A 17,801-nucleotide genomic window follows, 5' to 3' on the forward strand; every position below is an offset into this window, starting at 1 on the left:
GGGACTCAAACCCGAGTCCATCGTCTGAATTTGAGTGGTCATATTTCTCCAGCCCAGTCCCTCTTCTTTTTACCAAAACCAGGTGGGGTAATCATAATTGTTTGAACTTCAGATTTGCCCTTTAAGTGACATTTGTATTAATTTGGTTTTAAAAACATTTCCCATGGTCAAATAAAGAACACATACCGTATTAAAGCACAAAACTTGGCTATAAAGTGTCAAAAGAATAGTTAAATCTATATATCCTGTTTGAACTGTCATGTGTTATGGTGCTCCAGTTTGACTGGTTAAACGATACAGAACAAAATAATTGATTCATAGAAATTATAATGTTAACTGTCAGTATATACGTTATGTATTTTTATGACAGAATCGGGAAAATGATACAGGCTGATGAAGACATACGATCATCTCCACGGGTGTCTGAGAAGAGGGAGGGGAAAGCAGCAGAGAAGCTACCAGAGTGAAATAGCACATGAAAGGACAGAGTAATGTTTTTTTTATTTTTATCACAAATGATTTTGGACAAATCTGTCAAGACGCCAACCATGATAAAGGCTTAAACACAGATTTTAAATCAACTTGTGAATTTTGATCCCCACCTTTAAATCTTAATGTAATGACAAATGTTTGTTTTTTTGCTGATTATTATCAATGACTTAACAGCTGTAACAAGTTGTCCAGCTTAGGAAATTCTCACTGGTCCCCTAGTTTATAAAGAACGACACCTGTAAACAATACACTTTTTGTTTGGCCATCGGGAAGAGGCATCCAGAGTCCGGTCACGCAGCCACTCAGATTAATATAATACACCTTTCCTTTTTCAAGCAATACAACAGGACCATTTTGATATTGTGACTGCATTTATTCTTATCACATAAAACACGGATTCTTACTGTTGGCATTATCAATGTATCGTAATAGCAAATAATTATCAGGATGTAAGACTGCTTCAAAGAACAACAAAGTCAAGATGTGGTGGAAATGTTCCTACCAGTCTGTGATAGAAGCAGGACTCATGTTAGTATAACAAAATATATGTTTCTAAATACTATTTTTATTCAAAATTCACAAAAATGATATACTTTTAATAGATAAAAAACAATGATGTAAATGCATTAAGATTCACAAGCAAGAGTTGCACCTCTTCTTATAACATATTTCAATATAAACTAAAGAAATGTCCTCTCACTGTCAACTGCGTTTATTTTCAGCAAACTTAACGTGCAAATATTTGTATGAACATAAGATTCAACAACTGAGACAAACTGAACAACTTCCACAGACATGTGACTAACAGAAATTGAATAATGTGTCGCTGAACAAATGGGGTGGTGGGGGGGGGGGGGGGTGGTGGGGGGGGGGGTAACTGTCAGTATCTGGTGTGGCCACCAGCTGAATTAAGTACTGCAGTGCATCTCCTCCTCATGGACTGCACCAGATTTGCCAGTTCTTGCTGTGAGATGTTACCCCACTCTTCCACCAAGGCACCTGCAAGTTCCCAGACATTTCTGGGGGGGAACGGCCCTAGTCCTCACCCTCTGATCCAACAGGTCCCAGACGTGCTCAATGCGATCCGGGCTCTTCGCTGGCCATGGCAGAACACTGACATTCCTGTACATATTATTCAATACTAAAAGTTACCATTATTCAAACCAGTTACAACATAAAATGTAACAAATTAACCAATGTTTAAATCAGTGGTTCCCCCAAAACAAGCCAAGTACACTTTCAAAAAGAGAGAGAGAGCCCATTTTGAAATTGCTTTTCCATACAAAGTCAGAGAAGTAGCCGTTACTGCAGTACAGTTAGTGGTAGAAGTAGTTCCTTTTCAACTAGAGAAGTGACTCTCAACAGCAGTGAAAATAAACGGCCCTACCATTTTTGTTCTTGACCAAACATCTTCAATATCAAACCTGAGTAACAAACTATAAGGCATTGTGAAACTGTCACCACATCCCTGGCAGCAACTTCATTAGTGAAAGCTTCTCATTTTAGGATAAAAGTCGACAAAAAGTCCCCCCCCCCGTAAAATGGGTGTTGGGGTCTACATTTGTTACTCCAGGATCCTGCCGTGACGCACGGCGAAGGAGATGAGTTTGTGGTAGAGGGCCCCCAGGAGAAATATGGCCCCCAGCACCATGCCACAGATGAGGCTGAAAGCCCAACGTGGACCCAGGATTGTGTACACCTGGGAGACGAACACGGGCCCCAGGGTCCGGGCCCCGCTACCGGAGGCTGTCAACCACCCCATGTAAACACCCTGGGGAACAGGGGGAAAAAAGACCCACATGCTGTTTATTCCATTTTGTGCACTTTTACACGCTGTACCAGTATAGTCTTTTACACACTGTACGAGTCTAGTCTTTTACACAGACTGTACCAGTCTAGTCTTTTACACAAACTGGACCAGACTAGTCTTTTACACACTGTACCAGTCTAGTCTTTTACACAGACTGTACCAGTCTAGTCTGTTACACACACTGTACCAGTCTAGTCTTTTACACACTGTACCAGTCTAGTCTTTTACACACACTGTACCAGTCTAGTCTTTTACACACACTGTACCAGTCTAGTCTTTTACACACGCTGTACCAGTCTAGTCTTTTACACATGCTGTACCAGTCTAGTCTTTTACACACTGTACCAGTCTAGTCTTTTACACACACTGTACCAGTCTAGTCTTTTACACACACTGTACCAGTCTAGTCTTTTACACGCTGTACCAGTCTTTTACACACGCTGTACCAGTCTAGTCTTTTACACACGCTGTACCAGTCTAGTCTTTTACACACTGTACCAGTCTAGTCTTTTACACACTGTACCAGTCTAGTCTTTTACACACTGTACCAGTCTAGTCTTTTACACACACTGTACCAGTCTAGTCTTTTACACACACTGTACCAGTCTAGTCTTTTACACACGCTGTACCAGTCTAGTCTTTTACACATGCTGTACCAGTCTAGTCTTTTACACACTGTACCAGTCTAGTCTTTTACACACTGTACCAGTCTAGTCTTTTACACACACTGTACCAGTCTAGTCTTTTACACGCTGTACCAGTCTTTTACACACGCTGTACCAGTCTAGTCTTTTGCACACGCTGTACCAGTCTAGTCTTTTACACACTGTACCAGTCTAGTCTTTTACACACTGTACCAGTCTAGTCTTTTACACACTGTACCAGTCTAGTCTTTTACACACACTGTACCAGTCTAGTCTTTTACACACGCTGTACCAGTCTAGTCTTTTACACACGCTGTACCAGTCTAGTCTTTTACACACGCTGTACCAGTCTAGTCTTTTACACACGCTGTACCAGTCTAGTCTTTTACACACTGTACCAGTCTTTTACACACGCTGTACCAGTCTAGTCTTTTACACACGCTGTACCAGTCTTTTACACACGCTGTACCAGTCTAGTCTTTTACACACACTGTACCAGTCTAGTCTTTTACACACACTGTACCAGTCTAGTCTTTTACACACTGTACCAGTCTAGTCTTTTACACACGCTGTACCAGTCTAGTCTTTTACACACACTGTACCAGTCTAGTCTTTTACACACTGTACCAGTCTTTTACACACGCTGTACCAGTCTTTTACACACGCTGTACCAGTCTAGTCTTTTACACACACTGTACCAGTCTAGTCTTTTACACACTGTACCAGTCTTTTACACACGCTGTACCAGTCTAGTCTTTTACACACTGTACCAGTCTTTTACACACGCTGTACCAGTCTAGTCTTTTACACACGCTGTACCAGTCTTTTACACACGCTGTACCAGTCTAGTCTTTTACACACACTGTACCAGTCTAGTCTTTTACACACACTGTACCAGTCTAGTCTTTTACACACTGTACCAGTCTAGTCTTTTACACACGCTGTACCAGTCTAGTCTTTTACACACACTGTACCAGTCTAGTCTTTTACACACTGTACCAGTCTTTTACACACGCTGTACCAGTCTTTTACACACGCTGTACCAGTCTAGTCTTTTACACACACTGTACCAGTCTAGTCTTTTACACACACTGTACCAGTCTAGTCTTTTACACACGCTGTACCAGTCTTTTACACACGCTGTACCAGTCTTTTACACACGCTGTACCAGTCTAGTCTTTTACACACGCTGTACCAGTCTAGTCTTTTACACACGCTGTACCAGTCTAGTCTTTTACACACGCTGTACCAGTCTAGTCTTTTACACACGCTGTACCGGTCTAGTCTTTTACACACACTGTACCGGTCTTTTACACACACTGTACCAGTCTAGTCTTTTACACACTGTACCAGTCTAGTCTTTTACACACACTGTACCAGTCTAGTCTTTTACACACACTGTACCAGTCTAGTCTTTTACACACACTGTACCAGTCTAGTCTTTTACACACACTGTACCAGTCTAGTCTTTTACACACGCTGTACCAGTCTAGTCTTTTACACACGCTGTACCAGTCTAGTCTTTTACACACACTGTACCAGTCTAGTCTTTTACACACACTGTACCAGTCTAGTCTTTTACACACTGTACCAGTCTAGTCTTTTACACACGCTGTACCAGTCTAGTCTTTTACACACACTGTACCAGTCTAGTCTTTTACACACTGTACCAGTCTTTTACACACGCTGTACCAGTCTTTTACACACGCTGTACCAGTCTAGTCTTTTACACACACTGTACCAGTCTAGTCTTTTACACACGCTGTACCAGTCTTTTACACACGCTGTACCAGTCTTTTACACACGCTGTACCAGTCTAGTCTTTTACACACGCTGTACCAGTCTAGTCTTTTACACACGCTGTACCAGTCTAGTCTTTTACACACGCTGTACCAGTCTAGTCTTTTACACACGCTGTACCAGTCTAGTCTTTTACACACGCTGTACCGGTCTAGTCTTTTACACACACTGTACCGGTCTTTTACACACGCTGTACCAGTCTAGTCTTTTACACACACTGTACCAGTCTAGTCTTTTACACACACTGTACCAGTCTAGTCTTTTACACACACTGTACCAGTCTAGTCTTTTACACACACTGTACCAGTCTAGTCTTTTACACACACTGTACCAGTCTAGTCTTTTACACACACTGTACCAGTCTAGTCTTTTACACACGCTGTACCAGTCTAGTCTTTTACACACGCTGTACCAGTCTAGTCTTTTACACACGCTGTACCAGTCTAGTCTTTTACACACGCTGTACCAGTCTAGTCTTTTACACACTGTACCAGTCTTTTACACACGCTGTACCAGTCTAGTCTTTTACACACACTGTACCAGTCTAGTCTTTTACACACGCTGTACCAGTCTTTTACACACGCTGTACCAGTCTAGTCTTTTACACACACTGTACCAGTCTAGTCTTTTACACACACTGTACCAGTCTAGTCTTTTACACACTGTACCAGTCTAGTCTTTTACACACGCTGTACCAGTCTAGTCTTTTACACACTGTACCAGTCTAGTCTTTTACACACGCTGTACCAGTCTAGTCTTTTACACACGCTGTACCAGTCTTTTACACACACTGTACCAGTCTAGTCTTTTACACACACTGTACCAGTCTAGTCTTTTACACACACTGTACCAGTCTAGTCTTTTACACACTGTACCAGTCTAGTCTTTTACACACGCTGTACCAGTCTAGTCTTTTACACACGCTGTACCAGTCTAGTCTTTTACACACGCTGTACCAGTCTTTTACACACGCTGTACCAGTCTAGTCTTTTACACACACTGTACCAGTCTAGTCTTTTACACACACTGTACCAGTCTAGTCTTTTACACACTGTACCAGTCTAGTCTTTTACACACGCTGTACCAGTCTAGTCTTTTACACACTGTACCAGTCTTTTACACACGCTGTACCAGTCTTTTACACACGCTGTACCAGTCTAGTCTTTTACACACACTGTACCAGTCTAGTCTTTTACACACGCTGTACCAGTCTTTTACACACGCTGTACCAGTCTTTTACACACGCTGTACCAGTCTTTTACACACGCTGTACCAGTCTAGTCTTTTACACACGCTGTACCAGTCTAGTCTTTTACACACGCTGTACCAGTCTAGTCTTTTACACACTGTACCAGTCTTTTACACACGCTGTACCAGTCTAGTCTTTTACACACACTGTACCGGTCTAGTCTTTTACACACGCTGTACCGGTCTAGTCTTTTACACACGCTGTACCAGTCTAGTCTTTTACACACGCTGTACCAGTCTAGTCTTTTACACACGCTGTACCAGTCTAGTCTTTTACACACGCTGTACCAGTCTAGTCTTTTACACACGCTGTACCGGTCTTTTACACACGCTGTACCAGTCTAGTCTTTTACACATGCTGTACCAGTCTAGTCTTTTACACACTGTACCAGTCTTTTACACACGCTGTACCAGTCTAGTCTTTTACACACACTGTACCAGTCTAGTCTTTTACACACGCTGTACCAGTCTAGTCTTTTACACACGCTGTACCAGTCTAGTCTTTTACACACTGTACCAGTCTTTTACACACGCTGTACCAGTCTAGTCTTTTACACACACTGTACCGGTCTAGTCTTTTACACACGCTGTACCGGTCTAGTCTTTTACACACGCTGTACCAGTCTAGTCTTTTACACACGCTGTACCAGTCTAGTCTTTTACACACGCTGTACCAGTCTAGTCTTTTACACACGCTGTACCAGTCTAGTCTTTTACACACGCTGTACCGGTCTAGTCTTTTACACACACTGTACCGGTCTTTTACACACGCTGTACCAGTCTAGTCTTTTACACACGCTGTACCAGTCTAGTCTTTTACACACGCTGTACCAGTCTAGTCTTTTACACACGCTGTACCAGTCTAGTCTTTTACACACGCTGTACCGGTCTTTTACACACGCTGTACCAGTCTAGTCTTTTACACACGCTGTACCAGTCTAGTCTTTTACACACGCTGTACCAGTCTAGTCTTTTACACACGCTGTACCAGTCTAGTCTTTTACACACGCTGTACCAGTCTAGTCTTTTACACACGCTGTACCAGTCTAGTCTTTTACACACGCTGTACCAGTCTAGTCTTTTACACACGCTGTACCAGTCTAGTCTTTTACACACGCTGTACCAGTCTAGTCTTTTACACACGCTGTACCAGTCTAGTCTTTTACACACGCTGTACCAGTCTAGTCTTTTACACACGCTGTACCAGTCTAGTCTTTTACACACGCTGTACCAGTCTAGTCTTTTACACACGCTGTACCAGTCTAGTCTTTTACACACGCTGTACCAGTCTAGTCTTTTACACACGCTGTACCAGTCTAGTCTTTTACACACGCTGTACCAGTCTAGTCTTTTACACACGCTGTACCAGTCTAGTCTTTTACACACGCTGTACCAGTCTAGTCTTTTACACACGCTGTACCAGTCTAGTCTTTTACACACGCTGTACCAGTCTAGTCTTTTACACACGCTGTACCAGTCTAGTCTTTTACACACGCTGTACCAGTCTAGTCTTTTACACACGCTGTACCAGTCTAGTCTGTTACACACGCTGTACCAGTCTAGTCTGTTACACACGCTGTACCAGTCTAGTCTGTTACACACGCTGTACCAGTCTAGTCTGTTACACACGCTGTACCAGTCTAGTCTTTTACACACGCTGTACCAGTCTAGTCTTTTACACACGCTGTACCAGTCTAGTCTTTTACACACGCTGTACCAGTCTAGTCTTTTACACACGCTGTACCAGTCTAGTCAGCTGAGATTTTTTTTTTTAAACGTTATACCTGGCATAGTAGAAAAATATGATATACACATTTTGAGAATACCGGTGCTGGGTTGAAATAATATGAAGGAATGAGAGACCTGTGGTTGACCTGACGAAGATTTCTGAGAAGTCTAAACTAGACCTGGGTTCAAATATTCAATACATTTACATACAGTAAGTATTAGGATATATATTGAATATTTGGACGTTTATTTGTAAATACTGAAATAGAAGTGTATTTTCAAATACAAATATTTAAACACTCCCATGCATTTGAAGCCAGAGCCCGTATCCACAAAGCATCTCATAAAAAGGTCCTAAGAATCCTGTTAAAACCTGTTTTAAGACAAAAAAAACTCCCAGCTGACACGATCACCTTGTCTACTCTTAATTATTTCCTAATATGTTGGCATGCATAACCTTTTTTTTAACCAATTCGGATGTTTGTTAAAAAATAAACGTTGACAAATATTACCGTTATATCAACACACTCCTGTTGAACAAATAAATCGCTTTGGCAGTAGACATCAAGTCATTTGCCGATAATGTTGCTGTTGCAAAGGCTCATGGTAGAAACCAGGTTTTTCCTTTACACTGGCCACACCCCTCCCTTGCAACTTCCCTGTCTCCACTCTGCTCATTAGCACCTTGACTATTTACGCAGCAGTTTCCCCCTCCAGTCTTCCTTATTCCTGTTGGTGAATGCATGGGGTGGCCAACTTTTATGTTTTCCTTTCCATGTTGTGCGCGACTGACAAAGCACACAACATTATCCTGCAGCCTTTCCCCATGTGCAGTAAACCCCCTCTATTTGGATTGTCCTCTAATCATCTGGATTCTTATAACACGAAATGGTGGCACATTGAACTCTGAACCAGTCAAAAACCCTCCTGCAAGAGTCCCCCGTTTTCTATAGTTGTATACCATGTTGCATACAATGTTTGAAAGATCTATATCATTTTCATTGAACACAGAGTTAAAGCTAGACTGACATTGCCACCACGAGCAGCACCTGAGAGGACATTGAGATGAGCGAGATGCAACAATTCGCTCTCCCACAGTATCTGCACGGGTTAGCTTCACGCTGTGTACAGCATGGAAGCCACAGGACCAAAAACAGCAGTAAAGTAGAGCCTCTCGCTGAGTCTACCTTTTAACATAAGCCCTAGATGCTTTCAATTGCGAACTACCTGTAGCTCACAGCCCACCTATGATTAGCTCGCCAAACAATTCTGAAAGTATCAGGACAACGCTCCCAGTTACTATCTAAATCAATGCAACATTGACATTATCCCATCCCTGGTTAGCCACTATTGGTTTAAAAAGCCAAAACCTAACACAATATCTGCCAATACATTTCCAGAGATATTGCTCATGTGTGTGTGGTGTGTGTGCATTCATTTATCACTCTGTGTAGCCAGTTGATGTCTTGTGGGTTGACACAGAACATTTCCCCAAAACCATCTCAATTAAATTGCTAGAGGCGCCATTAAAAAGGGCCAGATGGGCAATTAAAGGGGAATTCGAAATTATACTTTTTTTCATTTTTTTCTTTCTCACCTGAACAAAACTGTCTCATGATGTGATTTAAGCATTGATATGGACTTAAAACATCAACTTTAGTTATTGTTTATTAAACATTATTTTCTATCAGCTTTATTGACAAAAAAACAGTACACTAAGGACCCAGGGAAGAGTTTCAGTTGAGAGGAGAAGAATGTGCCTATTTGAAAGCCAGAAAAAAATATATAAGTACCTCTCAACATGTTACATTTTTTTAGGCGTTGTGAGAAATCATTGTCAAAAGAGCAATAGATACTGTTGCATGTAGGTCTGGATTATTTATGGATTGATCATATAGAAATATCAAAATAATCTTTTAACTCCTAAACAAATTCCATGTGGCGCAGGAACCACTGACTCACTGTATTTTTCTATATCAACACACCTGCTGGTAACTCTGAACTGGTTAGGACAGCTCATGAGGTCTCCTAAACATCTCTCAACTAGGTTAGGACTCTTATGACTAAAGAGGTTTAAAGCCTAGCTTTTATTTTAACCCTTAACATAAATATTTATATTCTCAGCACTTACGAGCAATTTCCTACTCTGAGATGCTTTGTGGATACGGGCCCAGGTCTGATTGGTCCTGGGGGTATTTTAAATGTATTTGGAAACAAGCATTTAAAAATAAAAAAACAGTATTTATAGGAAATTGTTTGAAAATACAGTACTTTCAAATAGAAGTAGCTGATTCGGGAACATTATTTGAAAATACCCTAATACACAGAATAAGTATTTAAAAAAACAAATACTTCAACAAGCATATATTTGAATCCAGGTCTAAACATTGCCTAATTTTGTTGCATGAATAAAGCACTCGGCAGCAGCAATATTCTGTGTGCCAGCCTCTCATTCCTTTATGAAAACCTGGCATAGAATATTAAAACACAAAGCAGTAGGAGTCCAGAGAGTCACAATGGAGGTACGGGTACATACAAGCAATAAGATAATTAAAAATCCGCTCTCATTCCAATGAAAATATGGCCTATGAGAGCCCCATTCATGACAATGGACGTACTGTCATTCGGAAGACACCGCCACAGTGGATGAATGAGTTGGAATGCTAAAAATGCTAACAGAGGAGTCTTGGATCTCTCAATGCCCCTTTACTTGGTTCAGTATGATAGCGTTAGCTTCACCGTTGACACATATCTAATTCTGTGTTCTGAACACGTGAACATACCTGAGGCTTGGACCCAAGGATTTTGGAGTAGAGCGTGTAGGATATCACGTTGCAGGCCGGGTAGCCCGCTCCAATGAGGACGTCGGCGGTAAGGAACTGTGCCAGGTGAATGGCGGGGGTATACTGGCACCATGTCTGTTCAGCAGGGCAGCCTGTCGGCTCGAAGGAGCTGTTGGAGACCGGGGTTGGGGCAAACGTCTCGTGGATGACAGTGTTATTCTTGAGGTCTGTGTTTTTTGAGAGAGATAGTGCCTTCAGAAATTATTCACACCCCTTGATTTTTCCCCACATTTTGTTGTGTTACAGCCTGAATTTAATATGGATTACATTGAGATTGTGTGTGTCTGGCTTACATACAATACCCCATCATGGAATCATGTTTTTATAAATTTTTACAAATTAATTAAATATTAAACAAGGAAATGTCTTGTCAATAAGTATTCAACCCCTTTGTTACGGCAAGCCTACATCATTTCAGGTGTAAAAATCTGCTTAACAAGTCACATAACAAGTTGCATGCACTCACTCATGTTTTTTTAATGACTACCTCATCTCTGTACCCCACACAAACAATTATCTGTAAGGTCCCTCAGTCGAGCAGTGAATTTCAAACACAGATTCAACCACAAAGACCAGGGATGTTTTCCAATGCCTCGCAATGAAGGGCACCTATTGGTAGATGGGTAAAAAAAATAAAAAGCAGACATCGAATATCCCTTTGAGCATGATGAAATTATTAAATTACACTTTGGATGGTGTATTAATATACCAAGTCACTACAAAGATACAGGTGTCCTTCCTAACTCAGTTGCCGGAGAGGAAGGAAACTGCGCAGGGATTTCACCATGAGGCCAATGGTGACTTTAAAACAGTCGGAGTACCACTCTTCATATTCTCAAGCATGGTGGTGGCTGCATCATGTTATGGGTATGCTTGTCATCAGCAAGGACTAGGGAGTTTTTTTATGATCAAAAGAAACAGACTAGAGCTAAGCACAAGCAAAATCATAGAGGAAAACCTGGTTCACTCTGCTTTCCAACGGACACTGGGAGACCAATTCACCTTTCAAATATACACTGTAGTTGCTTACCAAGGCGGCATTGAATGTTCCTGAGTGGCCTCTATGGCAAGACTTGAAAATTGCTTTCTATCAATGATCAAACACCAACTTGACAACTTTTGAATAATTGTTTTAATAATAATAATGTGCAAATATTGTACAATCCAGGTGTGCAAAGCTCTTAGATTTACCTAGAAAGACTCACAGCTGTAATCGCTGCCAAAGGCATGCATGTATTGACTCAGGGGTGTGAATACTTATGTAAATGAGATTTTTATTTCATTTTCAATAAATTAGCAAACATTTCTAAAAACATGTTTTCACTTTGTCATTTTGGGGTATTGTGATGTCATTATGGGGTACTGTGATGTCATTTTGGGGTACTGTGTGTGTAGATGTGAGGAAAAATAAAACAATTGAATCCACTTTGAATTCAGGCTGTAACAACAAAATGTGGGGGTATGAATACAACAAAAAGCCAAGGGGTATGAATACTTTCGGAAGGCACTGTAAGTATAACGCAAACTGTCTCAGTACCGGTATCTTCATTCCTGCAGTCCTATAGCTCAGTCTATGCTGCTAACATACTGTATTTACAGTTGAATTTGAACACCCCCCCCCCCCCCCCCAAAAAAACTATAAGACTTGTGAAGACGGCTAAAATGTCACACCACTGATGTTAAACAACCTTAGGTAAAGGGACAGGTCAAAAAGCCATCGATTCCATACCTGCCCACTGGATCTCAGGGTAATGGTTCCCCCATGGGAGCAGGACAAAGAAGCCACAGAATATGATGGCCAAGCCTCCAAGGAGCACAGGACGATCACCAATCCTGGAAGAAACAGTGCCTTTCATACTCAACGCACAGTCAATTCAACTCTCAATACTATATCCTGACAGTGGCATTCACAACTACAAAAATTTCCCCTGACAGTCAGTACCTGTGTTCATTGTTTTCATTATTATGAAATGAACAGTGAAGTGTTCTACTGTATCTTAGTCTATGCTGCTCCGACATTGCTCGTTCAAATATTTATATATTCTTAATTCCATTATTTTACTTTGGATTTGTGTGTATTGTGGGGAAATTGGTATATATATATATTACTTGTAAGATATTACTGCACTGTTGGAGCTAGAAACACAAGCATTTCGCTACACCCGCAATAACATCTGCTAAACACTCGTGTGACTAATAAAATTTGATTTGAACGTCTTACCTTTGAGAGAGAACCTTCACAAGTAGAAACACCAGGATGGACTCAAAGCCGACGCAGGACAGTATGATACCGTTGTACAGCACTGCATCCTTCCTAGTCCAAGAGAACATGTCCATAGATAGGGGTGTGGCTATGCTGAAAATCAACCAATTAAAAGCGTAAGTGTAGAAACCCTCCCACAGATGACACGTGTGGAAAAACAATGGGATGAAATTAGCAAAAATACAACTTGCACTGGTTTTACTCGTGACTTCCGACAGTCGTGTGTTTTCTAAATGATCTTCAAGTATTCAACAAATACTGATATTATTCTTATGCATTGCCGATGATACTACATTATTGGCACGCGACTATAGACAATACATACGTCTCAAAGACTGCAAACATGAACATGATGATGAAAAATAGAACATTGGAGGTCAAGACAGCAACTTGATCAATATCCCCTTCTGTTTCCTGACTGACATCCATTCGTTCTGTAAGAGAAGAGAGAGGATATGGCACTCAACAACTTACAAGCCAAAGCTAGCATACTACTTTATCTTGTTTCAGAAACAAACGACGCTTCATCTATCCACAACCACTCAATGTTCAAAACTTGTTGAAAAAGGTACGTCCTATAGGTCTTCATGCAAGCTGTTACTAGGTTAAATACTTTTGGGAAAGTATTTACCTTCAGACACATAATTGATGGCTCTGATATGTCTTCCATAGTCGTCAACTTGGTGTTCCCTGTTGAACAGAAATGGGAGTTTTTTAAATTATTTTTATTATTTAACTAGGCAAGTCAGTTAAGAACAAATTCTTATTTACAATGACGGCCTAGGAACAGTGGGTTTAACTGGCTTGTTCAGGGGCAGAACAACAGAATTTTTACTTTGTCAGCTCAGAGATTCGATCTAGCAACCAATGCTCTATCCACTAGGCTACCCTGCCTCCCCCAAATCATGAATCCTGCCTGCTCCCAGCATGGCAGTAAAGAGACCTGTGGTACTATCCACGTCAACATCGTCAGATGAACATATACTTGAACAGATGGTAAATTTACTTGGGTGAAATCCCAAGATGCTAGTTGGATAAATCCAAGATGTCAGTAAAAGTTCAAAATGTAACCTGCTCACCTTAGTACTAATACGACGAGCAGGATATTGATGACGCCAAATAATGCAGCCAGTAGAGCTGGGGCGGTGTACATATTCAACTGTAGGTCAATTACCTTCACGCTAACACCCTGTTCACCAATAAATGACAAACCGGCCTGGAGAGCTGAAAAAACAAATTCAAATATATTACACCTTAGCTGCTGTCTAATGAGCTTTTTCCACTATGACGTCAAGTTGTAAACAATGATCTGTTTGGGGGGGGGGATCAATACAGTTACATATCAGAATATTGTTTTTGATGATTTATCATAGACAACATCGCAATATTATTTTTGTGCTAGTCGGCTGTAGCTGCAGCAAAACTCCAGTATTTCTCCTTCATAGCTTGTTCTCCATCTTCTTTTTAAAACAGGGAGCTCATTTATTTTCAGCACTTTATTTCCACGACTGATCAAAAACGCATTATCCTGGCTCTCTCTCTCTCGTCTCTCTGCAGCAGACATATGGTGAGCAATATGTTTACAAGATCAAATCTCAATGTCCAATCACAATACATATAGAATCGTGAGAATAGCTATACATATCGTGTCGGCACCGAAGTATGGTGACAATATCGTATCGTGAGGTCCCTGGCAATTCCCAGCCCTAGTAAACACCGCTGCTAGTACAGAGATTATCAGAGATTAGCGTGGTACAATGTCAAAATTGAACAAATTGGTTCCGTTTTTTTTGTAGTTTCCGATTTGTTGTATTCTCACTTATGTCATAGTTCAGTTTTACCGCAGATCGTCACACTCGCTAATCAACTGCTGAATCCCTTTCTGTTGACTAGTCTTCACACCTCTCTCAATTGACGTAGCCTTATAGCGAAATAGGCTCACTGTGTCTGAACATACTCGTATAGTTAATACCTAATGCTGACAATGTGCACTTGCGCAGCGTACCAGGTCAAGCATACAGTGCTCCAATGTAGAAAGACAGCCAACGCTCACTATGAGACTGAGTAATGGGGAAAAGGGAGAACAACCATACCTGGACCCAGAATGAACCCCAGAGCCTGACAGGCACTTGTGTTAGCCATAGCACTGTTCCTCTCCTTCAGTGAGGTGGCTCCAGCAACATAGGACCTCACAACAGCTACGTTCCCTATCAACAACAACAACAACAAAACAACAGGACCAACAACCAAATATTAGACAAGCACGTCCAAATTAGATTTGTTCCAACAATACAGGTGGGAGAAAAAGGGGCAATGTTCCTGGAGTGTGGCAGGTACTGCATGGTCCCGTGTGGCTCAGGTGACAGACCATGGGGCTTGCAACGCCAGGGTTGTGGGCTTGATTACCACAGGGGACCAGTACAGGGGGGGGGGAGTATGAAAATGTATCCACTCACTACTGTAAGTCGCTCTGGATAAGAGCGTCTGCTAAATGACTCAAATGTAATAATTGTCTTACAACGAGGCACCACACCTGACCAACTGAGCTAATTGATCAGTTCAATGATTGCCAAAATTCAACACACCTTGGTCTTCCACGTTGGTCAAACCAAAAAATATCAGGGTTGCCTACCGCTGATTTAGCAAATCAACAAAACAAAAGGAAATCTGAAAGCACAAGTGTGCAGTGAAAGAGCCCCTTGACTTTGACTGGTGATACTGTATTACATCTGACTAAACCAGAGACATAGCCTACCTGCTCCAAAACCTACTAAAGCTCGAGACATGAGCATGTGGTATTTGTTCTGTGATGTGGGTAGGTAGATGTAGGAGTAGTAGATGTTGGCTGTGACGTTGATGAAAATAGAGCAGGCCAGCGGTTCTCTCCTGGGTCTGTGATTGGACCAGAGCCCAAAGAGGGGGGACGCCAGCATCTGGCCCAAGCTGTAGGACGCCACCACCCAGCCCAGGAAGCTAGCGCTGGCACTGTCATCAATCTAGACGGGCAGATAGAGGAGATTTGACAGGCGATAACGGTATCAAAACCGCAATGGGGATGTCTTTGTGGTCAACCACCGTGTCAGTCATGCGGTTTGGACATGAGCTATGTGCGCATTTATCTCTTATTTAACCATTCTAATTTCTTTTGTCTTTTGCATGCACTATGATATTGTCACAGTTGAGGATTATTTCAAGAGCTTCACATTTATATTTCAAAAGGGAGAGGGTGGAATAGCACACCCACAACTTCAACAGAAACATGGCGTAAGAAATAAAACAGGGAGGTTCTTCTTTGCTATTTTTTTTCTTTTCAGCTCTAAAATTGGACTTAAGTGAAATTAATAGTATTGAGTATGAACAAGTTAGTTGGTTCCTATAATCAACCAAAAAAGTTGTAAGACAAGAGCAGGAAAACAACATCAACCTCACCTTTTGCAGATACGGCCATACTGACGTGATGACAATAGTGAAACCTAGAGGAAGTCACAAATAATTAAGCCTAGGCTATATCCATCCTTAAACATGTTGCACAGCATAAACACAGACTAATCAATGTCACATACCATTAATAGTTTCGGGCTATGGTTAACATCTATGACTCACACATCCACGACTAACAACTTTCCCAGGGGCAGTTACTGGTATCCTTTCAGTCTTTCACTTTTAAATGGTAGGCCATGTGGCTAGGATAAAATAAATGGTATCAAATTTGCTTACCAACGCTGCTTAGAAACATTGTGAAGTACATTACACGAATTGACCGCCATCTACTCTTGTATTCATCATTTTGGGAGTCATCACTAGACGGAAAGGACAAACTACATAAGCTCGACAATGACAAAACAACATGATTGATCACGATTGAGGCAAGTGACAAATGTGAACTTTGGGAGCATAAACAGTAAAGCTGTATGGAATCATAACTAAACGTTAGTCTGCGCTATAACCCACCTGCCAGAATCATCTTTGAGCAATGGCGTATTCTCTCCGGAATCCATAAATTGAGACATCGCTGATTTTACGTTGTACTGTCACCAAATTTGAAGGTGTCTAGACGTGTGGTGGGTCATTTATTAAGTCGCCATGTCTCTGGGAGATAAAGTTAGATAACTAGCTAACGTTGTCTCTGGGAGATAACGTTAGATAACTAGCTAACGTTAGTCCTACTTGGATGACAGCTACTGCTATATTCACTTAAACGACATCACATAATTGAACAATTTGTACGATTAAATAATGATGTTAAATTAAAAGATGACTCTGGAAGTCTGACAAATTATGCTAAAGTACAACGACTACAGTAGCATTGATTGCAAACAATATTTGCATTCACTGTCCGTTGACGTGAAACGTCAAACTGTATTATTTGTCAACACCTCCTACGGTTCTTCTTCTTCTTCTTCCTTCTTCGGTGGGTTTTATCGGCGGTTGGTAGCCAACGTTATGGTGCATGACCGCCACCTACTGTACTGGAGTGTGGGCTAGAGACAAGGAGGATCTAAATCCTATCTGCCATCCCCGTTGCTCTTAAAAAAGATAACAAAATATTTGAGACTATCTAATGACGTACTACTCAATATACTCCTTAAACTAATTTCCTGTATCCCCTTCTCGCTCGATCTCTGCCTCTCTCTTTCCCTCTGATACTGCCCACACTGCAGCAATACATGCTCCACGGTCTCTGTTTCCTGGCAATAATCACACTTTCCTGTTGGATGCTTCCCTATCACATTTAATCCCACCCTTAATCTCGTAAAAAAATTGCCTCCTCTCTTCTGTCCCTTCCTGCCGTCCTCCCCTCCCCGACTTTCCTCTGTACTTGAAATAAATGCCTTCCCATAGTATTTCTATTCCACTGCTCCTGCCATCTCTGCACCATCACTGTCTATATCAGACCTTTTGCCTTTCTCATTGAGACTACAACATCCCCACTACTAAGTGCTTGTTTAGCCAGTACATCAACTGCCTCGTTC

General features: G+C 41.4%; 1 protein-coding gene across 3 annotated transcripts; it reads right to left on the reverse strand.

The window, feature by feature from the left end:
• Positions 1-853: 853 nt before the first annotated feature.
• mfsd8 (major facilitator superfamily domain containing 8) lies at positions 854-17,240 on the reverse strand. Of its 3 annotated transcripts, none has more exons than XM_071334099.1 (12): positions 16,780-17,240; positions 16,546-16,628; positions 16,258-16,301; positions 15,584-15,824; positions 14,922-15,035; positions 13,908-14,052; positions 13,460-13,518; positions 13,154-13,262; positions 12,787-12,921; positions 12,295-12,398; positions 10,506-10,732; positions 854-1,614 (listed from the first exon to the last, which is right to left on the reverse strand). In XM_071334099.1, exons 1-12 carry the CDS (start codon positions 16,836-16,838, stop codon positions 1,567-1,569), a joined length of 1,368 nt encoding a protein of 455 aa, XP_071190200.1. In that variant the 5' UTR covers positions 16,839-17,240; the 3' UTR covers positions 854-1,566. The 3 variants fall into 3 exon arrangements, with proteins under 3 accessions (XP_071190200.1, XP_071190198.1, XP_071190199.1); XM_071334097.1 differs by having other exon boundaries at positions 854-2,263; positions 16,780-17,239; XM_071334098.1 differs by lacking the exon at positions 16,546-16,628 and having other exon boundaries at positions 854-2,263.
• Positions 17,241-17,801: the final 561 nt, after the last annotated feature.

This window comes from Salvelinus alpinus, chromosome 11 (genome assembly GCF_045679555.1).
Source record: "Salvelinus alpinus chromosome 11, SLU_Salpinus.1, whole genome shotgun sequence".
NCBI classification, from domain to species: Eukaryota; Metazoa; Chordata; class Actinopteri; order Salmoniformes; family Salmonidae; genus Salvelinus; species Salvelinus alpinus.